Genomic DNA, 25,976 nt, shown 5'->3' with positions numbered 1-25,976 from the left:
TGTTCTGGATAATTAACTGGGCCAATTCAGATGATTTTTGGATCCAACAGCAGGAATCTCCTCACCAGTGTACTGCTTGGCACCATTAAAATGGCCCACTGAGCAACATGATTGACATCCTGCTGACTGATTATGCTTTTAATCAGAGGAGCAGCGACCAGGACCTATAACAATCTCTGTATGAGGTGTTGACTTTATTATTGCAGCTGGGGGAGCAGTGAATTCTGGGAGAGAGGTACTTTTTCAGTGCTGTGTGTGAAGATGGTGCTGTGGCTGCAAGCCCTCTGAGAACAGGGTCTGTAATATAAACCCCCCATGCTGACAGGTGGCATAAAATGTAACAATGTCACCCTGCCGGACGTCATTTCCTCGAGTGCTCCATCAGGCTTAATTTATTCATGCCCCCACAGCAGATCTAAATTTCATTTAAAAGATGATTTGACCAAAGAAGCATTCACATGGATTGTGGAATGGCTCACAGCATTGTAACACACCTTCTCATCCATGTTTCCGCATTAGGGATGCACTCGCTCCTGGAAGGCTCTAATTTTACATGTTTTAGATGACTTGTTTTAATTGGAGACTGATTAACACTGATACACTAGGTGAGGTGACTTATCCAGTTAATTACTGCAGTAGGGTAATTGGTTAAGAGCCCAGACTGGCATTATACACCCCCCAGGACGGGCATTGTGCAGCCTTGTTGTCTGGCATTTGAAGTTTTTATTTATTTTTATTTTTTTTTGGTTTTGTATTTGCTCATGTTTGTATATTTTTTGTGAAAGTGGCTTAATCACCTTCCTCTCTGCAGGCGCCATCCACCTGCAGTTCCATGCCTCGGGGAACCACTATGTGTGGCATAAGGTCACATCCACTGTGCACAACATCATCGTGGGCAAGCTGTGGATCGACCAGGTCTGAGCCATCCCTGTGCCCTCTAATGCTCCTCATACGTGCTCCTCACACTCTCCTGTCATGCTCCTCCCATGCACCTTACACGCTCCTCACACTCTCCTGTCATGTTCCTCCCATGCACCTTACACGCTCCTCACACTCTCCTGTCATGCTCCTCCCATGCACCTTACACGCTCCTCACACACTCCTCACATGCTTCTGTCAAGCTCCTCACATGTTCCTCACACTCTCCTGTCATGCTTCTTACACGCTCCTATCATGTTTCTTACATGCTCCTGACATGCTGCTTACACCCTCCTCACACGCTCCTGTCATGCTTCTTGCACACTCCTCACACGCTCCTGTCATGCTTCTTACATGCTCCTGTCATGCTTCTTACACGCTCCTGTCGCGCTTCTTACACGCTCCTGTCGCGCTTCTTACACGCTCCTGTCGCGCTTCTTACACGCTCCTCACACGCTCCTGTCATGTTTCTTATATGCTCCTGTCATGTTTCTTGCACACTCCTCACACGCTCCTGTCACGCTTCTTACATGCTCCTGTCATGCTTCTTACACACTCCTCACACGCTCCTGTCGCGCTTCTCACACGCTCCTCACACGCTCCTGTCGCGCTTCTTACACGCTCCTGTCGCGCTTCTTACACGCTCCTGTCGCGCTCCTCGCACGCTCCTGTCGCGCTCCTGTCGCGCTCCTCGCACGCTCCTGTCGCGCTCCTCGCACGCTCCTGTCGCGCTCCTCGCACGCTCCTGTCGCGCTCCTCGCACGCTCCTCACACGCTCCTGTCGCGCCTCTTGCACGCTCCTCACACGCTCCTGTCGCGCCTCTTGCACGCTCCTCACACGCTCCTGTCGCGCCTCTTACACGCTCCTCACACGCTCCTGTCGCGCTTCTTACACGCTCCTCATACGCTCCTGTCGCGCTTCTTGCACGCTCCTCACACGCTCCTGTTGCGCTTCTTATATGCTCCTGTCATGTCTTACACACTCCTCACACGCTCCTGTCATGCTTCTTACATGCTCCTGTCACGTTTCTTACATGCTCCTGTCATGCTTCTTACACACTCCTCACACGCTCCTGTCGCGCTTCTTACACACTCCTCACACGCTCCTGTCGCGCTTCTTACACGCTCCTGTCGCGCTTCTTGCACGCTCCTCACACGCTCCTGTCGCGCTTCTTACACACTCCTCACACGCTCCTGTCGCGCTTCTTACACGCTCCTGTCGCGCTTCTTGCACGCTCCTCACACGCTCCTGTCGCGCTTCTTGCACGCTCCTCACACGCTCCTGTCGCGCTTCTTACACGCTCCTGTCGCGCTTCTTACACGCTCCTGTCGCGCTCCTCGCACGCTCCTGTCGCGCTCCTGTCGCGCTCCTCGCACGCTCCTGTCGCGCTCCTCGCACGCTCCTGTCGCGCTCCTCGCACGCTCCTGTCGCGCTCCTCGCACGCTCCTGTCGCGCTCCTCGCACGCTCCTCACACGCTCCTGTCGCGCCTCTTGCACGCTCCTCACACGCTCCTGTCGCGCCTCTTGCACGCTCCTCACACGCTCCTGTCGCGCCTCTTACACGCTCCTCACACGCTCCTGTCGCGCTTCTTACACGCTCCTCATACGCTCCTGTCGCGCTTCTTGCACGCTCCTCACACGCTCCTGTTGCGCTTCTTATATGCTCCTGTCATGTCTTACACACTCCTCACACGCTCCTGTCATGCTTCTTACATGCTCCTGTCACGTTTCTTACATGCTCCTGTCATGCTTCTTACACACTCCTCACACGCTCCTGTCGCGCTTCTTACACACTCCTCACACGCTCCTGTCGCGCTTCTTACACGCTCCTGTCGCGCTTCTTGCACGCTCCTCACACGCTCCTGTCGCGCTTCTTACACACTCCTCACACGCTCCTGTCGCGCTTCTTACACGCTCCTGTCGCGCTTCTTGCACGCTCCTCACACGCTCCTGTCGCGCTTCTTGCACGCTCCTCACACGCTCCTGTCGCGCTTCTTGCACGCTCTTCTCATGTACAATCCTACCATCGCTCTTCTCTTCTGTCCAGCTGGGTACCAATTGCCAATAAAAAGTCATCTGTGTCTCTTTGGATTTACCCCACTTTCATTTCCAAAAATATCCCCCCCCTGCCAAAGGAGCAGTGCAGCTGACACAGTTAGAGCTGCCGGTCCACAGGAGGCCCCGCATGTGTGATTGCCCACCCCTTTCTCATGACTGAAAACCACCCCCCACTTCTGGCCAGCCCATCTTAGATTCACCTCTGCCAGACCCCTGGGAGCTTTCATTTTAGTGACTGTTTGCTTGGTTGGACCGTGGAGTCACACACCCCATCACTGTGATTTGGAGTCACTGACTTTCCTTGCTTACCCAACGTCTGTCGTTCTCTGACTTTTTTTCCATCACTCTGTTGCTCACCATCCTTCTCTTTCAATCCCTCCATCATCTGTGTACCATTCAGTAACCCATTTATTTTTCTTTATTTCATTCCTAAAAATCTTTTCTCCCCCTGTCTCCCTCTTTCTGCAGTCGGGGGACATCGACATCGTCAACCACAAGACCAAAGAGACCTGTCAGCTCAAATTCTCCCCGTACAGCTATTTCTCCCGGGATGTCCCACGCAAGGTGAGCCTGGACCTTTGGAGAGAGAGCAGCTCCTCACTATAATAGGATTAGTCACAAAGGTAGCCCAGACCTTACGGTGCAGCATTTGTAATGTACCAGAAATTAATTGCTTTGGTAGTGATGCCCTCTACTGGTCAGTATGATATTTCCTTCTTTAATCAACCGTTGCGTTCAAACAACAGCTGAGTGTTTAAATTAATTCATTAGCTAGTGTGAATTTGCATCGTCCAGTTTGGCCGTCTGCTCATTGCCAGGTCACGGGCGTGGTGATGGACACCGACGGCCAGGCACACTACATTCTCTCCGGCACGTGGGATGACAAGATGGAGAGTGCTAAGATCGTGCAGAGCAGCCGTGGCAACAGCAGTTCCGAGGGCAAGCAGAAGACCGTCTACCAGACCCTGACACCCAAGCTGCTCTGGAAGAAGTACCCCCTGCCGTATGTAAACCCTCCTCCATGCATCTGGCATTCGTGTTGCCAGTGTTAATGATCTTGAGTTAACCGGATCCCAGATAAAGCAGAGCACTCCCTCAGGGAAACTGTAAGAAGCCACCGCAATATTTTTGAGGGCTTTATCATTGAAGTTATAAGTGTTATTACTGCTGAAGTACAGCAGGAGAATTGGGGTTTTCATGGGGTGTGCAATGGGGGCTATCAGAGTAATAAAGGGTAATATTACAGAAAAATGGCAGGTAATATGTGAGATGGTTCTCTGGTGATCGCTTTTTCCCCTCTCCTCAATTTAGGGAGAACGCAGAACAGATGTACTACTTCTCCTCACTGGCGCTGACGCTGAATGAGCCCGAGGAGGGTATGGGGCCCACAGACAGCCGCCTGCGACCCGACCAGCGTCTCATGGAGGCCGGCCGCTGGGACGAGGCCAACGTGGAGAAGCAGCGGCTGGAGGAGAAGCAGCGGGCCGTGAGGAGGAAGAGGGAGGCCGATGCAAACAGTGCGCTGGAGGAGGGTGAGGCGGGCCAGGCGGGAGCTTAGTAATGTACAGAAAGAGCAGTAAGGTCAGCGATAATAATGAGTATAGTGCAGAAATGGACTGTAAAGGTCCCAAAATATAGCCCCACCTGCCAGAATGAGCTATAAACATAGGTCTCCCAAGGACAAATTCCTCTAACAATCACAGAACTGCAAAATAACAGCTGGCTGATGGCCACGCCTGACCTCAGCTCATTTCTGCCAGCTTGGACCAATATTAAGCTTTCACTTTGCAAGGGCCCATAGATAATCCTGTCTGCTGACAGTCAGGAGATTGGGGTATGTTTGATAACAGTTTACAGACAAACGCACAAAAAGGTAAAGAATGCCTGTGACGTGTCGATTTGGTTGGCCGGCTACGCTCTTGGATCTGCACGTAAATTGTCCGACCCCAATCTCATGTCCTGCAGGCATGGAAGCTTGCAGCTGGGAAGTGCCTCGTGTGCAGTGTTGCGGACAGCCAAGGTTGTCTTTGGTGCCTCTAGCGTTTGACTTTCACTTTAAAAGCCACATTCCGCTTCTCGGAGGGAGAGAGAGGTTAAAACAGGGTTTTTATTTACCAGCATATTTCGTTCTGTTCCTCCAGCAGCACTGTGGGGTTTGCTCTTAGAGCAAGACCAGGGCTGGGCTCGCGTCCACCAAGTCACAGGCGGACCCATTCTGTGCTGACGCTCTGGCGTGGCAGTACTGGGTCTGCTAATGTGGATCTGCAGGTTGGATCTCTTTAGATTATGTCTTCAGTGCCCTGTAGCGCACAACCCCCCCCCCCCCCCCCCCCCCACCTCCACCATATCCCCTGGGATTTCAACTCAAGCTATTTTTACCAATCTCGGCAGCTAACGGTAGCAGCGTCATCATATTATGAGCTGTTTTAGGGTCCCTGTATAAAGCTGACACCGCCTACCCTCCCAGTCCGACAGTAACTGTATCGCTCCTCTCCTAGGCCGTGAGTACGAGGGCTACCAGCCTATCTGGTTCAGGAAGAGGACGGATCCCGCCACCGGGGAGGCCAGCTTTGTTTACGCTGGCGGCTACTGGGAGGCCAAGGAAAAGCAGGACTGGAGTCTGTGCCCTCAGATCTTCTGAATTCTCCCTGCCCCCCAACATCACCATCCCCTCCCCTGCTGAATGCTACGGACTGTGTCATCACCAGCAGCGGGAAGGCAGGGTCTCTCTACCGTGAATGGACATGTATGTGAGATATATATATATGTGCGCCACACCTTCACTGTCAAACTGGAGACCAGGAGAGGGTGCCCCTATATGACCTTTTAGTGACTCTGCAACATCCTCATGTTTTACAGATGTAGTGTCGCACATGACGTGTGCCCACACACGGATTGGGGTTCTGATTCTCGGAGCAATGCTTATTCTGTCTAGGACACGGCCCGCTGAAGCTTCCGGAAGATCAGGAACTTTACCGTGTGTATTTCCCACAGTGCAGCACTACACATGCTGCAGAGTCCCACTTTAGCTCAAGCAAGTTTGCAGTGTGTTGCTGAAGACTGATTGAATCCAAGCCCACAACTGGTCCTGCTTCGTGCTTGCCAGTGTGCAGTGGGAGGGCGGGCCTGCTATTCACTGACAGAAGAGGCATGGTAAACCAAAAACAGGATTTAACATTTTAGCCTTTTTGTATGTCTTCCACAAAAGGAATATGAATGGGATCTGAGCCTGCCCAGCTTGAAGAGCTCAAGATTATTATTATTTTTTTAATTACTAGGGTTTGCTGTTGTGGATGATGTTACTAAACTTGCTGAGAACAGGTAAAATGTGACCCCCCCCCAGCAATATCTTCTCGAAATTATGCCCTACATACTGAAAGACCCAGCCACCTCTCTGCACCCCCCCCCACCTCTGATCAGACTGTTTCAAAAGGGTTGTTCCACCCTTCAGAAGAGGTATATTTGTGATGGTTGCCATGACTTTGGACTATGTCACAAGAGTGCAGTATGAAATTCAAAGGTCATATTTCAGAACTATTCACCTACTTTATTTTACATTGTAACAACGGTAAAAACAAGATGCTAATGAAGTGAATTACCTTGGTACAATCCAGTTATTTTACCCATCATGAGAAATGAAGTACTAATTTTAAATGTTAACATATATTGTATTTTTATGCACCTATGTGCATATATTTTTACAAAAAAAATTAATCTTTTTGCCCATCTTGTACATATGATCATGTAAAGATGTGTGTCAAATATTTTCCCCAAGCAGGAAATTAACTGTAATTTGTAACTTTCTCTGAACCTTCTTTGAAACACAGTATTACTTACCCAAAGTGTGCCACTGACCCTGGTCACCATTGAGGAACCTATAGCTTACCAGTCCTAAGAAGGTCACAGCCATATTACCTGTCGAGTGAGTGTGCGCGTGTGTGCTTGTGCGCGAGTGTATAAACCCGCTTTGATCCATTTTATCCCATCTGGCATCATGATACTTGATGACCATGAAAAAAATACTAACATGCACCGTTTATAGATTGAATCTGCTTTTTCGACAAATTCAAGTGCAAGTTGTAAATGTAAATTGGCTTACTTGGTTGGAAGTAAAGTTTGGGTGTCACATGTATTTCATTGCATTTAAAATGATCTGGAGTTATTACATTAGTGAGTTATGCTTTCATTTAGTGAGACATGATAAGCACGTGAATGAAAAACGGGTGATTGGAGACCAACCCGAAGAGAGACAGTTACTGACATCTGTCTGTGACAAGATACAGGAAACACTGAGATACTGATAAACACTCAGGTGTGACCTCACCTTAATCTGTCTGTCCTGCTTGATGAAATACCACCCTGTGTTTACATGTTGGTTTCTTTTATTATACATTTACGTTAGAGGAGGGTTGAGGAGAGTTTTCTGTTTAGAATGCCTGTCTGGTTGTGCATTAATTGTTAGTTTTGTGTTTGTTTCAGTCCAGTTCGGTACTCAAGCACATCACACTAAATAATGTCCTGAGAGATAAACCACAGAGGGAACTGCATACAATTTGTAGTTTTATAGAATAGGAACATAACAAAGTGAAATAGGATGACATTTTTGTCATTTTAGAGTTTCCTTTCTTTAAAGTAAGCAAACCACAGTCAGCATAATCTTCTGTGCTATTTGTACATACGTAATAAATATCTTACCACAAGGGTGTTTGGTCATGCCCTTGAGGTTTTTACAGGTTTTCACTGTGTACCAGTGCTCAGTTAAATGAGAAATCTCATTTTAACAGAGAATAGCAATCGAGTAAGAAGTACCAGACTGGTTAGTTTGGTGTTTTATCTTAAGTTCAAACGTCCAACTGCTCTCTGTGGAAATGACCCTTAACTGAGCATCGGGGCAAAAAGGAAACGTGGTAGCCCCCGACCGTGACCGCTCACCCTCCTCTTAACAGTATGTGGTGTGCAACTGTCAGGGATGGATCTAACTTACAAAGATAACTTACTTTTTCAATGTATCAAATGTTAATACTAAACCTTTGGGGAAAATGACATTTCAAGCACACGTTTGTGTGTATGTATATATTATATATAAAGAAATATATATATATATATATAAATAAATTAAAATCGGTTATTTCAGAGTAGCTTTAGGAGGAGAGCCGGCGGGACCTGTGCCGGCGGACTGCCCTTCGGTGACCGCAGTCAAAGTGGCTGCTAATATGCGCTGTCCTCTCCAGTCCCCGTGAGACCGGCAAATGCGTGCCGGATGTAATTTATTTCGCCCTCTGTTCAGATTGCTCGTTTTTTGTTCTTTTTACATTCGGTTTATTTCCCATTCTTGGTGGGGCTGTCGTGCGTTGAGTGTCTGTAAGTTTGCGTGTGTCCTAGGCTATACACAGTCCTTACTTTCCTTTCCGACATGACTGGCTTGAAACGGGAAAGAAATGATGACGGCACCGTGGCCCGTCTGAATGCAATCCCAGACCCGCCCCAACCACCGATCACACACGTGGTTCGTAATGAAGCAAGGCCGCAGTTACGAGGCCCGAGTCGCCCTCTCACACCTGAGCTGCGGTCACCTGGTTAACCCGCAAAGCCGATAACCGACATGCTTCTCATACGAGGCCGTTTCTTCCTCTTCTTTTTTAAATTATTTTTCGTTAATTTATACACATGTAATGTCTTACGAAAAAAAGATTCAGCTGTGATTTAAAATGAGAAAATAAAGCCTTTGTTGAATCTGTTGGTGATCCTGTGTATTTGTTGCATGGTCTCTTAAATTTACAGTGTCTGTGGACGCGGAGCTGTGTGAGATTTTAGCACCAGATTTTAAAGACACTCCTGCACGGAAAATGCCATATTTTTTGCAGCAAAGTTTATAGAGGCACATACCACCCTCAAATAGCAATGTAGGGTAGTCAGTCAAACCGTGACTTAGACGCTCGCCGTGCGGACCATGCCTCCGCATTTTAAGTGCACCTTCACTGATTTTATTCTGCATCCGGCACTGCTCTCGTTTGCTGTATAGGCTTTTATTTATCTTTTATTCAAATTGACGCCACTAAATTAAGGCAAATTCCATAGCGGAGATCGATAAGGTAATTTTGTAGCTGCCATAGTTAAGTAATACTTCTGGCGCCGCTATCTTTTTATGTTGTTAAGCAGTTTCGGTACCGACACATTCCTCGCGCTCTGGCTCCCGCCTCGCACGTCGCCTTGACAACCAAAGGCAAATGGTTTAGGCACAGAACTGCCCCGTGGGTAACTGGGCCCACCACTGTTTGATGGTTGCTATGCGATTGAAGCCGGCAAGTCTAGCCTCCTTTAAACCGACTATCCTGCTTGATGCTAGAAGCGTGAGATCCAGCCGCTGCCATCAGCGATAATACAACTGGAACCATCAGGTGAGGTTAACGCGTCCCAGCCAGGTTAGCTGGAAGACAACAGGTAGATGCTCGCTGATCATAGTCAGACATCTTTCGGACTTTCGAAAAGGAGGATATTCGAACGAAAACGAATTCTTGCAAAACAGCAGGTGCATCAATATTATTAATAATAACAATAATAAATATAGGCCTGTTATTATTTATTAATCCCAGTTGGAACATCAAATCGGTTCAGTGCGTTTCTGTGCTGAAATTGCAGGTAATTGCTATTTAATTAAACAACGCAGGTGTAAAAGGCGCTACACTCTTTGCAAAACGCTCGTTTTCTGTTAGCTATATTAACGCATGAAGTTCCTGACTATTTACTGCATAATAAGAAACCTAGGTCATTTTATTTTCCATTGGCTGCTGATGTGTATATTGAAAACGCCGGCCTCGGCATAGTTCGTTATTCAAATTCATTCGTAGCTAAAATATTGCTGATACTCATATGTCCACCTGAGCCAATTTAATTTGTTTGACTGTATTTGCTTGTCCAGTCGGTTCATTTTGATTAAAGACAAATCCTATTTAAGAGGTTCGTGTACAATGAGATGAGTAACAAAAACGTGTCGGACGAGGAAGATTTGCCCTCCAATCTGAATGGGGGGCACGTCCGCATGGCTTTACTATTTCCACACTTCTGCTGTTTTGACCGACGTCAGTAATCACGACATTCTGCAAAATGGCATGAAAACTGCACCATGCGACCTTAATTTATTGTATTGTGAGGGGCGCCAGTATGTTTGAATGTAGTTCAGCTATGTTTTCATAGTATATAGCGTCCTGTAACTTCAGTCTATTGGGCCAACTGTACATGCACACATACATAGTCATTCTTTTTACGTGTCTCCATCTGCAGCTTGGGGTCAGGGTGACATATATGTTCCCCCCATGAGTACTGTTCATGTCCTGCTCCCAGGAATAACGTTTAAATTACAAGGTAAAGAGTGATTCTTATACGTTATGATTCGTTTTGAAAATCGATTCTATCAGATCTAAAAAAAATAAAATAAAATCGATATTTCAGGGTCGATCTGCACTTAACTGTAGTGGACGGCAAACTGAAAAGAACGCAAGGCGGTGCCGAGAAAGCAAGCAAAGGCAAAAAAAGAAATGTATCTTAATTTGTTTGTTTGGAACAGGTGAGGAGAAGTTGTAATCCGTTAACATTAGAACACGACTTAATTAACAGGAGGAGATTGGCCCTACAGAATGTCATACTGCCTAAAATACACAGTGTTTCTAGCGTTATTAACATGCTGTTCCCAAGTGAACAAAATAAAAAAGTGGGATTAGCACTAGGCAAACAACCCCGAATCTAACTGATGTATGGTCATGTCTGTGGCCGCAGACGGGGGAAATATGGCCCCGTAGCGTTTAAATAATCTGTTGTATGTTAGAGTAATTAGTCCAAAACACATATTTATGACAACTTTTGATATAATTTGTGAATTACATAAAAGCTTGTTATTTTTTTTTTCTTCGTAAAACTTCCTTGTCAAAAATACGTTTAGTTTTCATCCCTATAATGTAACAAATGGTTTGGTCTGTCACGCTATGGTAAAGTCAAAAGCCCCGCCCCCCCGTCCGGTCAACTGTCAAGATGGCAATTTGTCAAGTCGTGTGCTCAGAAAAGGAAAGAGACAAAGAGAAAATGATAGGAGAGGGTCTTCATGGCCAGGTATTTCCCCTGTGAATCTGATGTGGCGATAACTAAATAACACCTTTGTTATAAATTATCCAACAGACAACTTCAAAACATTAAAGTTGGGAATGATAACGGCTCTAATATCATCTTACAGATCGTCTTGTCCCTGGGGGAAAGCAGGACACACTGATCCTGTCTACAGAGAAAAACATTCTTATGTCTTTGGCCACTGATGGGTTCGTTAATATGGTAGCGGAAATCAGTGACTTGCTAAGGAGGGCACTCTTGCTTTAATAGGTATAATCCTTGTCTGATATTCTTAAGTTTCTAGACAACACAATATACCAGAACTGATTGTCATTTAATAAGTAGAGTATTTTCATTTTAATTTAGAAATTGTGTAATTGCACATAGTTGGGTACTGTTGCTGAAAGTGTCCGTTAACAGTTTTGCTACCAATATGAATCTGTATCTTGAATAAGTTTTCAGCTGATTTAGGAGTGTCTGTGGGGAGAGGCACCATGGGGGGCACCCCTGGGGCCGGTCTGTATCATGTCACTCCAAGCTGAAATACAGTCTCACTCTGCCCCTGGAGTGCAGCGTCAGTCATTTTTCCGGCAACCCTTAAGCATTTTTGGGGTTTAGGGCCTTGCTAAAGGACCCAGCAAATATGTCATACTGCTTCCAGGCAAACAACTGACGATTTCCATGCTAATTTTGATCAGAGGGGTGGTATAAGTAGTTAATATGTATTCTGTCTTATATTTTTATTTTCAAATCTAATACTCAGATTATTAAGTTCTGTTTCTGTTTGGAAAGTTTCCTCATCAGCGCACAGCCATTCAGTGAGCTTCTTTCAGTCTGCGGGTGGTCTGGGCTCCTTTCCAGTACAGATACCGCCAGCGTGAGACTTGTGAGAGTAGCTGCTCATTACCTGCCAGATGCTGTCACCTTACTGACACTTCCTGATCACAGAGAACAGGATGTGAACATTGATCTACGATAATTAAGAGAATTAAGACAGGCTCCCTAAATTCTCATTTGGTTTTCTTTGTCCCCTCATCATTTCAAAACATCATTTAATTAAAAAAGCTCAACATGTTAGGCCTCTGCAATCGGTAGGTTGTTGGTTCACATTTCCGTTGGCTCCATGTGCAAGGTCCTTAAAGCAGCATTCCAACGTGCTTGTGTAAATGGCAAATAAAGCATCACTTAATTGCTCCTACATTCATTTTGAATTTAACCTGATATGTGGGTAGTACAATACATCACAAGTGCCAGGATTTTGACATGGAGAGTATTAAAACCAGGGATTTTATACTGCATGAGCAGACTTTTCAGTAATCATTACTGGAGAATTTGGCTGTTTCTCAGTCACGTAGGCTTACTTAGGAGACATTCTGGTCCTGGGTTTTCCAGGATTGACTTTGGGTTTTACTGAACAAAACTCTAACATTCACTTGTCCACAGCCTTCTGTCTCAGCACCACACACTGCATGCATATTCTCTGTCACGGAGAAGGTACTGTAATAGCAGCCCATCATTCATTTTCATTCCTATCTGGAACATCTTCTGAAATTCAAACCAAATGCCCCGCAGGTTCTTTTGGTGCAGAAAATGGGATGGACTCATTATGCTACTTTTTGATCAGTCATTTTAGGTTTCACTTCTCTGTGAAAAGAATCTCCGACACACAGGCCACTGCTCTGAGGGAGGTCATTATTTCTGAAACGCAGCATCATTTTCATAAAGTTGCATTTGATGTAAAGTTTGGACACACCTCTTCATAAAGGATTTTTCTTTTATTTTTGAGTCTCAGCAGATCAGGAGCCAGATGCGAGGCTGCTGACTCCATGCATTTTCCTGGTAAGGAATTAGACACCTTTCATGGATGTCGAGTCTTGTTGCAGTGATCCTCATTCACCAACATTCCTTTACCTTACCCCCCCCTCCCCCACGTGTTCCAGTCTCTGCCACAGCACATCTCAGTCCATCTGGGAGTCCAGAAGCTGGAGTGGACAGTGCTGAAGAGCCCATCACATCTCCCCATTTCACCAAGCTGGGCCCCTCCCCAGGTGAGACAGGGTGAGAGTGTTACTCAGCCTCTAGATCGTACAGCGCACAAGTTAAGGCCAATCAAGCATGTAACCACTCAATTAAATACTCTAACTGAACCAACTATACCTTCCATGCTCCCATTTCCGTTAGACCCCAGGCAAAAATATTCATCTTTTTCCTGAGAATTTGTGTTTTCATCATAAACCACTTTGCAGCAACATTCTTAATTATAAATAGATGAAAACCTATAAGTGATCAGACAGACCTCTTAACCGAGTAGTACTTTTAGCTGAAGCTGAAATTTTCAGCTTTTTTTGGGAGGGGTAGGGGGGTCCCTGGAATAAAATATTTAGCTACACTGCTTAAAAGTCTTAGGGGAGAATAAGGCTGAGAATAAGTATTAAAGTACTGGACAAAGATGTGAGCAAAGTTTTCCTTATGGAAATTGACACTTAATGTTAGCGTGATGCTGACAGGAAACTGCCTGACAGTGATACTAGAACCTGTAAAGCAAGACACTGTGACGGTGAAGGAGACCACTGCATCTTTATAAATCATCGTGCCTTACACCTTCTTCCAGACAACTGTGTGTCTCCTGCAGAGTTGGAATTGGGAAACAGGAGTGCCATAATGGGAGAAGAGGACAAGGATGGGGCAGAGTCGAGGAAGGAGCAGTGCAAGTGGAGGCTGGAGAGGCTTCTTGGGAGCAATGGTGCAGGGTTCGAGGTGGAGACGCCTCGAGCTGCAGACAGCATCCGTACCGAGGACTTTGCCACCCTGTTCCAGCAGATGATGGTGAATCCCCTCACACAACAGGATTTGGGTTACAGAGGAACCACAGGGGAGGAATGTCTGATGAACTACAAGGAACAAACATTAGGGTGCGACAGGTTACAGGTGCTTTACAACCAGAGCAAGCATGTGAGCCCTTCTTACTCCCCCCTTACATTAACGGGGGGTGATTCCCACCCCTCAGGAGGGATTCATCCAATCCGCACAGAATTCTCCAAGATCCTCTCACACAAGGTAGAGCGCCATCATCTGGCAACTAATGCCAGAGAAACCCCTGATGCTAAGGGGATTGATTGCATGACAAACCCCAAGTGCACGACCCCGAAGTTCACATGTCTTGTGGGATCAGGAGAGCATGCTGGGGCCCTCAAAGACCATGACCAGAATAGTGACATGGACATCAATACTGAGACGGATGGACCTGGGACAACGTATAAAGCCTCAGCCTGCCATAGCTTGACCCCATTTTCAGATGTGACCTTTGACTTGTCCAACAACCACACTCATCCTTCCAAATCCCCTCTTAGAGGTGCAGACATCGCCCAGTGCACCTTACGCAGGTACAGTCTACTGGATGGAGTGAGTGAAGACACCAGGGATCCCTCACCAGTGGGAAGGTTGAGGAGTAACTCCTCCTCTTTTGTGAGCAACAGCGTGGTCTCTCCTGCAGTCACGAGTAAGATGGGTATGGTTCACAGAGAGGTCTGGAGTGCCCTCTGGTGTTGAGAGAAGTGCATGCACCCTTGTACTCATCATCTCCACCACAAACAACAACCCTCTCTGTTTTTTTTTCTCCTGCTCCTGGGGTGTAGCTTTTGAGCCTGGGCCCCCCCGGAGCTGCAGCAGAGATGGGCTGACAGAGTCCCAGTGCCGTCTCAATACTACAGGGGCCCAAGAGGAGCGAGGCCACGAGGGTCAAGGAGTTTCTGATGCACCCCCGCAAGTCCGGTGTCTGGCAGGTGCACACACTATCTTATGTTCATTTACAATGTTATCTTAACGTTGCGGCGTCGTGACAACGCAGTGACCACCTGGCAGGGAGATGATTAATCCTCAAAGAGGACTTTAATTAGGCAAACTGCATCTATTTGATGCTGCCATGGTTGATGAAATTACACCGACAGGTGACTCAGTGACAGATTTTTGGAACCATAGTCCCAAAAATAAACGTTTTTATATTTAAAACCTTTTGTCTGCATCTTGGTGGACCTGAAATGGGGTGGCAAGTGGCTCAGCAGGCTAAGTGTCTGTGCCTGTGAGCAGAAGGTCATCAGTTCACGCCCTGACCTCAGCAGAACAGTCACATGTCCGTGGGTCCCTGAGTAAGGCAATTAACCCCCCACTCCAGGGGTGCTGCACATTAGCTGACCCTGCACTGTGACCCCCCCTCTCCCCCCAAAGTATGGAGATAGGGTCAGCAAAGAGAAGCGTTCCAATGTACTTGTACAAGTGGCAAATACAATAAAGCTTGTTTGTTCCTTAGCTAATAGTGATACAAGTAATAACATAAAATTTGTTACATATATTGTATACATGTTTGTAATGAATACTTTTACAAATATTTAAACTGAATTTACAAGGATTTTAATTTGTAATTTAATGAGTGTGGGATCTATGCCTGTGTTTAGAAGGTTGTGGGTTTGAATCCCAGGCCAGTAGGGTAAGCATATCACTGAGGGGTCTTGAACAAGATCTTTAACCCCAACTGCTCTGGAGCTGCTGGGTAAGGCAGGTAACACATTACAATGAAACAATCGTGAAAGTGTCAAAGTGCAGCTAGGCTGAGCTTCCAAAGAAGCCCAGTCACATGTGTAAGCGGTAGTGGAGAAGGTCGCATGGCAGCTACACAACATCTCAAAGATGGAAAGGGAGTCTGATGATTGAATGTGGTCTGACAGCTCATTGCTTATTGTTCACTGCACTTTCTGTAGGGGTTCCAGTGCCCAGCTTTGACACAGTGACCATCGACAGTGACTTGGACTCAGTGCAAACCGACCAGGTCCGCGAGCACCTCCACAGTGCCCTCACCAGCAGTGCAGGTGCTGATCGCAACCTCAACAGCCAATCACGGCACATCGGCCTTCTGGACTGTGCATATTACCTGCAAAGTTCTAATTAAGATGATAGCAAACTAGAAACCACTTAATGTTGTAATAATGTATATGATGTTGCATTAAGGGCGGCATGGTGGTGCAGTGGTTGGCACTGGTGCCTCACACCTATGGGACCTGCGTTCAAATTTCTGCCAGGGTTCCATGTGTGTGGAGTTTGCATGTTCCTCCTATTTTGTCGTGGAGTTTCTCTAGTTTCCCCCCCCCCCCCCCCCCCGAAGTGCAAAAACATGCTGAGGCTAATTGGAGCTACCAAATTGCCTGTCAGTGTGTGAATGGTGTGTGAGTGTGAGATGGGTTGGCAGCCCATCCTAGGTTGTTCCCTGCCTTGCGCTCATAGCCTCCAGGATATGCTCTAGAGCCCTGCGACCCTAAATGAAATAAGCAGTTCCAGAAGATGGATGGATGGATGGATGGATGTTGCATGATTTTGTTTGCGTGATCAGTGGTCTGTCTGCCCCTGAAACCACACCCACTGTCCCCATGCACTTTACAGCCTGGTGCATCCGGGTAGGTGAGCTGAGCTGTGACCAGAGTCACCTGGACTCGTACATCCCGGGTCAAAGGCCCAGACCTGGTGAGTGTCCCAGCAGGTACGGGTTAGTTAAACAGCACAGGTATGCCGAATGCAGAGCAGTCAGAAATAACCAGGGAGGCCGCAGAGGAATAGATGAGTGGGGCAGATGGTGTGCTGGATTTTAGTCATTCACACTATTTCAGGTAAGTGGGTACGCGCTCTACACTGCAGCAATGTCTAACCTCGTTTCCTGTTGTGTTCCTACATGCCACCAGGGGGAGTGCCTGTGTCCGGTGGGGAGGCTTCATGCAGAACCCGGCTGATCCGAAAGTCCCATCCCACCAAAAGGGGGTCCCTCAGGTCTGAATGAGAGCATCTGTCACAGACAGTCGCTCTGCCTCGCTGTCTTGTGGTGCGATTTTGGAGGGAACAGCCGGGCCTGTCAGTGTAGTGTACATCCCCAGTGATGGTGATGGAAATAGCTGAAGACAGCAGTCATAATGAATGAGTAATGAATTATAAATTGTAATATCATTACTTTGCCTGTCCATCACTGGCTGGTTTCTGTCTTAGGACTCGGGGTATATCTGCCTACATCCCGCTGCCATGTGATGATGAGGATAGTGTTAATGTAGGCCCGGAGAGGGGGGGGCACAGCACCTGGCATGCCTCCCCAGGACAGAGCTCTGGGGAACTGGGGACACAGAGCTGCGTCCTCTTAAGACGACGGGCCAAACAGGACGTGGGGGAGCATTTCTCCAGTGTAAAAGTAAACAGTTCATTCTTAAATCTCGTTATTTACACAGCCACAGTGTTATTTTAATGAATAAAGGCAGGGGAATCTTCATATGAAGGGAAACGGGGTTTTGTAAGTATAAAATAAGCAATCCAAGAGATGCTGAGTTTCAGTAACTGTCACCGCGTCCCTCTAAGGTGGCTGATGGATGGCAGGAGGGAGCTGGATTGGACAGATTGCCACTAGAGGGGGATCTTTGTGCTCCTCGAAGGGTAAGTCCCACTGTATCAGTACTTAGGTAAAGTCAGAATGTGCGCCTGTATCAGTGTTCTCCAGTAGAGGGTGCCGTTCACTGATTGCTGTTGTGTGCTGCTTAAGGACTGCGCTAGAGTGGAGGAAAGGCTGGAACAGAGGAGAGCCCAGCTACATGAAACAGAGCTGTCCCTCAATGTCCTGCTGAAGAAGAAGGAGGTAATGAACAACACAAGCAAACACACACGCACACAGGTTTGTATTCATATCTTTTTCGGAGACCGTCCATTTATTTCCATGGGCAGAACCCTAGTCCCAGTGATGGTTAATTGAATTAACAGATTATTATAAAGTTGCAGTTATTCTTGTGGGGACATTTTACAGGTTTTTTTTATCACGTTGTGTGGTGGCTCTGAGGCTAGAGATCAACTGGAAGGTTGCTGGTTCGAATCCCGCGAATGCCCAGAGTGATTCTACTCCGTTGGGCCCTTGAGCAAGGCCCTTAACCTGCAATTGCTTTGTCCTGAGTATGATGTTAATCTACATCCAACCCTATAAGGAGGTCCTCCAACTTACAGGGAATACCTTGGGGGTTGGTGGTAGGATTGGCTCTCCAGCCTCTGGGGAAAAACCTGACATTGGTCCCTTTGGACTAGTGTGGTGCTGAGGTATCACCCACCGCATTGCTGCACTCAGGATCTCATCCTTGCGGTGGTGTGGCAGGTGCGACAATGCACTGTACTCTGTACATGCTCTTAACCAGGAAAAATCTGGTCCCCACAATATAATAATTAGAATAACACACACAGCATTTGTCTATTTTGCTTTTGATCAAAGGATCTGCCAGACTGAAATAATTAATATAACAATAATTCCCCAATGACTTATGACAAGTATTCATCATAGGAGTGTTTTATATCATTTATACCATGAATAGTGACTAGAAACATCTTTTTTATATATATATATATTATAAATGGGCTTAATAACCAAGGGGTTTCCATCGTTCCTCACATGTGCCTTCCTCTCTGATCACTGTCATCTCCCAGCATTCACTGCAGGAGCTCAGGTGTGTGCAGGCAGCAGTGGAGCAGGCAGAGAGGGAGGCACGGGACCTGCAGGCCAGTCTGAGTGAGAGGAGGCAGGTGGGGAGGAATCCTTCTGTCCACTTGCTCAGGATGGCAGATTTGTACAGTACTTGTAGTAATTTGGCTCAACCATGATGCAGCGATAGATTATCAAGTAAACTTACGCAGCTAAAAACCAGTCAGCAGCCACGAACCAGTTACACTGTGGTGCACTGGAGCTTTATACAATCAGTCTGGGCTGGCTGGACATCATCACTGAAAAATCATTATTATTATCATTGCATTTATCCATCATCAGCTCTCTAGGGGTAGATAATATGATCTGGGATCCATATTTTATAAACCGGATTTAAGTGCAGGTTGTGCAGCTTCTGACTGCTACTTGCTACCCCTAACCCTGAATAATGAATTCCTCTAATGGTCTGTTGCTTCTTGACGCACTAGAATCCCCGTCAGGATGCTCCGCCCAGCGCCCTGGAGAGGGAGGAGGCCGAGCGGCAGCTGCACAGAGCCAAGGCAGAGCTGTTTGCCACACAGCGCCAGGCCAGAGACAAAGTGGATGCACTACAGGAGGTGAAGAGGCCCCAGCGTCACAGGCGGGCTGTGGGGTTAATGCACAGCGGCCTTTAGTGGTTATTTACTTACTGTATGACAACTCCTGCAGAGTCCCTCTGTTTAAAGAACTGTTATTTTTGTCTGGCCCCCAAACTCTCCCCCAGATAGCTTTTGCTCATGGAAACCCTCATTGTTCATTGTAATGTGTGTGTGTATGTGGGGGCGGGGGTGGGGTTTGCATAGATCACATTTGAGGACCAAATTGTCCCCAAAGTGTAGTAAAACCTGAAACTTCCCTACTTTTGGGGACATCTTTTGAGGTCCCCATTTGGATAACCTTAGTTTTATAAAAAAAAATCTGTGAATGCAATCAAAAAAGTAAAAATGCGAAAGGTCTTGTATTTGGGTTGGTTACTTATGGTTAAGGTTAGGGCTGGGTAGGGGTTAAGGGTGTCGTGATTGGGATTAGGGTTTCTCCCATAGAAATAAATGGACGGTCTCCATTTAGATTGGTACACCAACATTGTGTGTGTGTGTGTGTGTGTGTGTGTGTGTGTGTGTGTGTGTGTGCAGTCATGTACAGCACCCTCCGCAATTATTGGCACCTCTTGTAAAGATTTGTAAAAAAGGGTTAGAAAAAACCCACCTTTCTGTGAAGTATTTTCATATTACATTGAAAAAATGACAAACATCCAACCTTTCATTAAAATAAATTAATTGAAAGAAAAACAAATCCCACATCAGGAAATAATTATATTAAACAAAAACACATGAGCCACGATTATTTTCACCTCTGCTTTTAATACTTTGTACAGCCTCCCTTTGCCAGTATAACATCACTGAGTCTCCTCTGACATTTTATAAGGTTGGAGAATACAGAGCAGGGCATCTGAGACCATTCCTCTTTACAGAATCTCTCCAGATCATCCATGGTCCTCGGCCCTCTCTTGTGCTCTCTCCTCTTCAGCTCAGCCCACAGGTTTTCAGTGGGGTTCAGGTCAGGGGACTGAGATGGCCATGGCAGAAGCTTGATTCTGCGGTCAGCGAACTATTTTTGTGTTGATGTGGACATGTGCTTAGTATCACTGTCCCGTTGGAAGATCCAATGAAGGCCCAAGTTTTGTTTCCTGGCAGAGGCAGCCAAATTTTTGATTTAAAATGTCCTGGTATTTCATGGAGTCCATAGTGCCATGTACCCTAACGAGGAGTCCAGGGCCTTTGGAGGAAAAACAGCCCCATAACATCATAGGACCGCCACCATATTTTGCATTTGGGATAAGGTTCATTTCATTATAGCCATCCTTCTTTTTACGCCAAACCCACCTCGAATGTTTATTGCCAAAAAGCTCCATTTTTGTTTCATCAGACCATTGAATTTAGTTCCAGTTAAAATTGTAGTAGTGTTTCAGGCGCTTATGTTTATGGTTAGCTGACAGAAAAGGTTTCTTTCTGCCATAACTTCTAAATAATCTGTTAGTATGAATGTGGTGTCAGATGCTTTTTTCTGAGACACAGTAACCTGTAGATTTTACTTGGTCTTGTAATTCACCAACCATGAACCTTGGGGATTTTTTTGGCCTCTCTTATGATTCTCCTCACTGTATGTGGGGGAAAATGAACTTGGCTCCTCTTCCAGGCAGGATTGTAACAGTTCCAGTTGTTGTCCACTTTTTTATAATTGCCCTAGTAGTAGAAATGGGCATTTTCAGGCGAGTAGCTATTTTACACTACACACTTCTCCCTCATTTGGTCTGTATGTTCTCTTATCTTTCCCATGTTGATGGATGGCTAAGAAAATTTGGGCTCTGTGTCACTTCATGTTTGTACCCCAGTTAATCTGGAAGTCATGCATTACAGCTTGAAGGTTCCTGCACATTCCAATCAATTCAAAGATGTACAATTAAAATGGGAAACATGTATCAGGTACAATACATGGTATTGTGTTCAATTTTCAGGAGTGTCAATAATCGTGGCCTGCGTAATTAAACATAAGGGAAAAATACCTAATTTTGATTTTTCGGACAGATATTGCGATGGCTCTTTGATTTGCAATTAAATTTTTTATAAGTCAAGCTTCAGTTCAGTATTCGGTGAGTAATAGATTTAAAATGTATGACGCAGCACTACCACGAGATACCATCAAAATATTAACTGGTCTATATTTTTATGCAAGGAGGAGAACTTAAAGACATGTATTCTAACATGTATTTATCACTTTTTAAATTTAGCAGAGAACAATCAAACATAAAACGATTATCACAAAAACAATAGCAATCCTGCGGCTAAGGCTGCCTGGACCCCTAATAATAGGACCTTTCTGTAAACAATCTCTGACCATGAAATAGGAAGGTAGTTCACTTAATATTGATTCAACAGCGGAATCAATATTTTTTCGCACCGCAAAACTTTTTTTTTGGGTTTCACATTTGTTGTTTGTGGGCGTATATGCAGTCACCTTGGGCCACTTCTGATCGGTGAACATGACTGTCACATGAAGAGCACGGCACTTCCGATTGGTGAGAATGACTGTCTCACAAGGTGGATGGCATGAATTTGTAAAACTATTCTGATGACAGTCTTAAACCCTGGGTCAGACATCCTGTATAATGCATGTCCTAAACTGCGGCCTTTGCCAAATTGTGTGGTTTCATATCGCGATTTCGATTTACTGTAAAATCACTAAATCGTTCAGCCTTAGTAGGGGTAAATGTTGTCACTGTAGGGATTAGGGTTTTTCACATAGAAATGAATGGAGAGTCCCCACAAAGATATGAATGCAAACGTGTGTATGTATGTATATGTGTGTGCACTATATAGTGACAGTCTTGTGTGTCTGTGCATGGTAGCGCTTGGAGGAGATGCAGCAGGAGCTGGATCTGCATGTGGAAAGCGAGCAGGCCCTTAGGGGGAGATGCTCCTATTTGGAGGAGCAGCTCCGAGGCAGATCGACACGGCAAGAGGGGCAAGAGAACCAGCCGGTATCCATATCGCCTTCAAACCCACAGCTGCCCCAGCTCACAACGCTCTCTGTAGACCTTCATCTCCAGGCAGCATCTTCACACTGTTTGTGTTCTCATCCAAATTCTCCTTCCCACAGGTACCCGGCAGGTCAGAGCAGACCCTGGAGGCTCAACTGCAGGGGCTGCAGTTGGCCCTGGAGGAGAAGGTAGGCTGGGCAGAGGCGTTGGAGCGTGTCATGGCCCAGAAGGAACTGCAGTTGATGGGGGCAAAGGCCGAGATCCGGACCATGAGGGAGGAGCAGTCTGCCAAGCTAAGGGAGACATGGGAGCAGGCGCAAAGGGAAAAGGTCAGGGGTCAGGGGGTCAGCACAGCTGAGATCAGTGAATCTGCTAGTGATGTAATGAAAAGTGTGTTGGATGTCTGCTACTTTGGTAAAAACATACGAAAGTAACTTGGTCAGTTGTCACTATGTCTGTGTGTGTGTGTGTGTGTGTGTGTGTGTGTGTGAGGTCAGTGACAAATAAGGGTCGGCAAGATGAGCAATTCAAAAATCTTTTAAAAACTTGTTTTACGGAAAGCATGCATCAGATTTGTTAAAATACACATTTTGTATTCATGTTGGGTGTCATTTGAAATGAATTAGCACCACTTTTTACAAAAGGTAAGACTGAACATATCCAAATGATATAACCACAAAAGAATGAGAAATATTACATATTTTACTAACCCAAAGTGTATGTAAGTAGACACATAAAAATAATCACAAAAAAACCCGATTTCATTAGGATTATCTCTAAATTTAAATTGTATGCATTTTTGCAATAATGAACAGGGCAAATGATGAAAACACCTGTTTTCTTAATAATCTTTGACAAATTATGTGATAATTGTTACCAAAACATGTTACACTGCAGTAGAGAATTACATTTGATTCCACATTTATTCTCCTATATGTTATCCTAATTTTATGAAAAATATGAAGTTATGCAAACAGGTTACACCACCTGACCATGTTGCTTCTAAAATCAAATGCCATTGTTTGTTGAATAAATTGATACTGAAAATTAAGCATGACAGCCAGCATGTACAGCTGAATCTGATGTTTTCTTTTACTTCAATGTAGAAAACCATCTAAATACAGGAATTGTGAATCCATGTCTTCTATTGAGATTTCATCCATCCATCCATCCATATTCTGCTGCTATTCTGGTGCTGGGTCATGGCGGCAGTAGTCTGAACAGGGATGCCCAGACTTCCCTTTCCCCAGCCACCTCCTCCACCTCTGAGGCCTGCTGAGAGATGTCACCTCTCCAATGTGTCCTGGGTCTACCTCGGGGTCTCTTCTCAGTTGCACATGCCCAAAGCATCTCCCCAGAGAGCTGTCCAGGAGGCATCCTAGATAGATCCCCAAACCACCATTACTGGCTCCTTTCAACGTGGAAGAGCAGCAGTTCTACATTGAACCCCACTTGAATGTCTGAGCTCCTCACCCTCTCTGTAAGGCTGAGCCCAGACACCTTGTGAAGGAAACTCACACTTTCTGCTGCTTGTATCTATGATCTCATCCTTGTGACCATAGGTTAGGGTAGGAATGTAGATTGACTGGTAAATCAGAAACTTTGCCTTCTAACTGCTCACTCTTTACTATAATAGAACAGTACAGCATCCACATTACTGCAAAAACTGCACTGATCCGCCTGTCAGTCTCCTGCTCCCTTCTTCCCTCAATCGTGAACAAGATCCCAAGATACTTAAACTCCTCCACTTAAGACAGTAACTCATCCCCAGCCTGGATGGGCAGTTCACCCTTTTCATGCTTGAGAACCATGACATCAGTCATGACTTCAGTTAAGAAAAATATCTAGCAAGAAGGAATCTGGGTAGAGACATGTCTGTCCATGTGTGTGTGTTTCTGTCTGTGTGTGTGTCTGTGTGACTGTGTGTACCTGTTAGTAAACTGCCTTTCATGCATTTTGTCAAGGTAACTGACCCTTGCAGCAGGATTGGCGTTCACTCGTTATCCTTGCTTGAAACTGGCATTTATTGTATTAATTATGAAATAGCAGAAATTTAGTAAAGTGTTTTTTACAGATGCATTTTTTTGTCTTAGGGTTCCATTTATCCTATCACTGAATTATCACTGAGTCTTTAAAACTGCTGTTCATGTTCAACTGTCACCCTTCACCCACTTGATTCTGCTACATTATGAAATTACGAACATATATCACATTATATGTTGCTTAAATTTGTAAGTAAATGGAATACAAATATACATTGAAGATAAACATTTCCAAAACACCAGGATTGTGCAACGTAATGATTTTGATAGAGCTTTGATAATAAAGTTGCAGATAAATCACCACTTTTTCAAAAAATACAACACTGAACACTTCAAAATAGTTCCACATGGTAGGTTTATATTACATTTAATCAGCATAATAAGCTACTAATATTTGTTGTAAAATAGAGAGGCTTGTAATTGGTTACCCCATTTGACAATTCAATTTAAATTCAATTTTAACACATTATCATTTACACCAATGTAACCATGTGGCCTTAGTGTGAATATTTCTGACATATTTTTAAAGTAAATACAATTTTTTATAATTATGATGAATTGTCAGTGTTCTCCTCTTGACATTTAAACCTAGGCAGACCCAACCATACCCTAAAAATCTCAAATTATCTGATATTTTAATAAGAGTTAATAACCTTGGCATGTAGCAGTTACGGTCACCGGGGGTCCTTCTCTGTGATATTATTACCTGTCACAGTATTTTCATGCATCATATGAATAAAACAGCTCCTCGAATGGCGGTTTCACCACCTTGACACTTGGACGTTAACCTGAGCAACATGATTACCCAAATTAATTATGATATTCAGAACAAAGGGGTTCTGCTACTTTTATTCCCCATTAAATAGTTCTAATGTAAGCTTATACCAAACTAATCGAAAGGGTGTGTTATTGAGAATTTTACCTTTTTAAAACAACTTATTTGGTTCAAAGTTTTTACGATTACACCACATTGACATTCTTGCCATCGTCCATCAAATATTCTCTCAAAATTGATTAAAACCAGAAATTTTAGACTAGGCCCTCAAGAAAGTATGTATGCAGATAGTTTTGAAGTTCATTTTCAATGATCATTTCAATCATTTTTTCATTTTTAACATTTTTAAATTTAACAAAAACAGACAAAAAAAATTAGTATCACATCATTGACCCATACACATGTGTCTGCGAGGGTTGTACATGTGACGGTACTGACTGTAACAGCAGTGATTGAACATGTGATTGGTGCCCACTATGACGGCAATGACTGTACATGTGACGTTGGACACTGTGACAGCGATGACTGTATATGTGATATTGCACATGGTGACGCCGATGACTGTATACTGTATGTAAAGGTGCCCACTATGATGTCAATGACTGTACATGTGACAACGATAGCTGCGACGCCAATGAATGTACATGTGACAACGATAGCTGCGACGCCAATGAATGTACATGTGACGGTGCCCATTGTGACAGAGGTGACTGTACACGTGACGCCGATGACTGTGCATTTGTCTTTAGGAGCAGAAGCTGGAGCTGCTGAAATCTGAGCAGGCTTCTATTAGGGAACAGGAAATTCAGCAGGTAAGGCCTTCAGCAGGTAAGGCCTAGGCTTCCGTGAATCTCACCCCTGTAAAACATCCAAAGGGAATTTCCTTATAAGATTTGTTTATTTCAGCGTTCCTGGATGTATTTCTCATCTCAAAATTTATTTTTTCTTACATCATAACTAAAAATAAATGTTCATGTTAACTGTCATAAGAAATGGTCAGATAGTCATCCTGTGAAGTTTTTACC

At 45.1% G+C, this 25,976-nt stretch overlaps 2 protein-coding genes and 1 long non-coding RNA gene across 15 annotated transcripts in view; 2 read left to right on the top strand and 1 right to left on the bottom strand.

The window, feature by feature from the left end:
* osbp2b (oxysterol binding protein 2b) overlaps positions 1 to 8,714 on the top strand; it is a 50,408-nt gene extending 41,694 nt beyond the window's left edge. For all 4 annotated transcript variants that reach the window (XM_048980678.1, XM_048980668.1, XM_048980688.1 and 1 more), the window contains 5 exons: positions 812 to 915; positions 3,446 to 3,541; positions 3,796 to 3,980; positions 4,289 to 4,509; positions 5,476 to 8,714. In XM_048980678.1, the coding sequence (XP_048836635.1) occupies positions 812 to 915; positions 3,446 to 3,541; positions 3,796 to 3,980; positions 4,289 to 4,509; positions 5,476 to 5,618 (749 nt within the window). In that variant the 3' untranslated portion in view covers positions 5,619 to 8,714. The remainder of the gene's footprint in view (positions 1 to 811; positions 916 to 3,445; positions 3,542 to 3,795; positions 3,981 to 4,288; positions 4,510 to 5,475) is intronic.
* A 506-nt stretch (positions 8,715 to 9,220) lies between these two features.
* si:ch211-102c2.8 (uncharacterized) overlaps positions 9,221 to 25,976 on the top strand; it is a 23,905-nt gene continuing 7,149 nt past the window's right edge. For 4 of the 10 annotated variants that reach the window (XR_007383035.1, XM_048980511.1, XM_048980484.1 and 1 more), the window contains exons 1-15: positions 11,002 to 11,080; positions 13,027 to 13,132; positions 13,686 to 14,582; positions 14,710 to 14,856; positions 15,829 to 15,936; positions 16,505 to 16,585; positions 16,801 to 16,885; positions 17,099 to 17,294; positions 17,459 to 17,533; positions 17,640 to 17,732; positions 18,563 to 18,658; positions 19,046 to 19,174; positions 22,003 to 22,134; positions 22,254 to 22,463; positions 25,701 to 25,763. Coding sequence is in view for 9 of the 10 variants with exons in the window: in XM_048980511.1 (XP_048836468.1) it covers positions 11,003 to 11,080; positions 13,027 to 13,132; positions 13,686 to 14,582; positions 14,710 to 14,856; positions 15,829 to 15,936; positions 16,505 to 16,585; positions 16,801 to 16,885; positions 17,099 to 17,294; positions 17,459 to 17,533; positions 17,640 to 17,732; positions 18,563 to 18,658; positions 19,046 to 19,174; positions 22,003 to 22,134; positions 22,254 to 22,463; positions 25,701 to 25,763 (2,496 nt within the window). In the remaining variant the exon portion in view is untranslated. Of the gene's footprint in view, positions 9,376 to 10,995; positions 11,081 to 11,201; positions 11,345 to 12,866; positions 12,914 to 13,014; positions 13,133 to 13,685; positions 14,583 to 14,709; positions 14,857 to 15,828; positions 15,937 to 16,504; positions 16,586 to 16,800; positions 16,886 to 17,098; positions 17,295 to 17,458; positions 17,534 to 17,639; positions 17,733 to 18,562; positions 18,659 to 19,045; positions 19,175 to 22,002; positions 22,135 to 22,253; positions 22,464 to 25,700; positions 25,764 to 25,976 lie in introns of those variants that run through there. The other 6 variants (XM_048980534.1, XM_048980527.1, XM_048980543.1 and 3 more) reach the window with 6 other exon arrangements.
* Positions 24,514 to 25,976, bottom strand: part of LOC125711710 (uncharacterized) — a 2,683-nt gene continuing 1,220 nt past the window's right edge. Inside the window, exon 3 of the long non-coding RNA XR_007383094.1 lies at positions 24,514 to 25,809. This is a non-coding gene — a long non-coding RNA (uncharacterized LOC125711710). The remainder of the gene's footprint in view (positions 25,810 to 25,976) is intronic.

The sequence above is a fragment of the Brienomyrus brachyistius genome, chromosome 2, assembly GCF_023856365.1.
Source record: "Brienomyrus brachyistius isolate T26 chromosome 2, BBRACH_0.4, whole genome shotgun sequence".
Classification (NCBI taxonomy): Eukaryota; Metazoa; Chordata; class Actinopteri; order Osteoglossiformes; family Mormyridae; genus Brienomyrus; species Brienomyrus brachyistius.
Note: the sequence above shows the minus strand (reverse complement) of the source record. Positions and strands in the feature narration are given on the sequence as shown.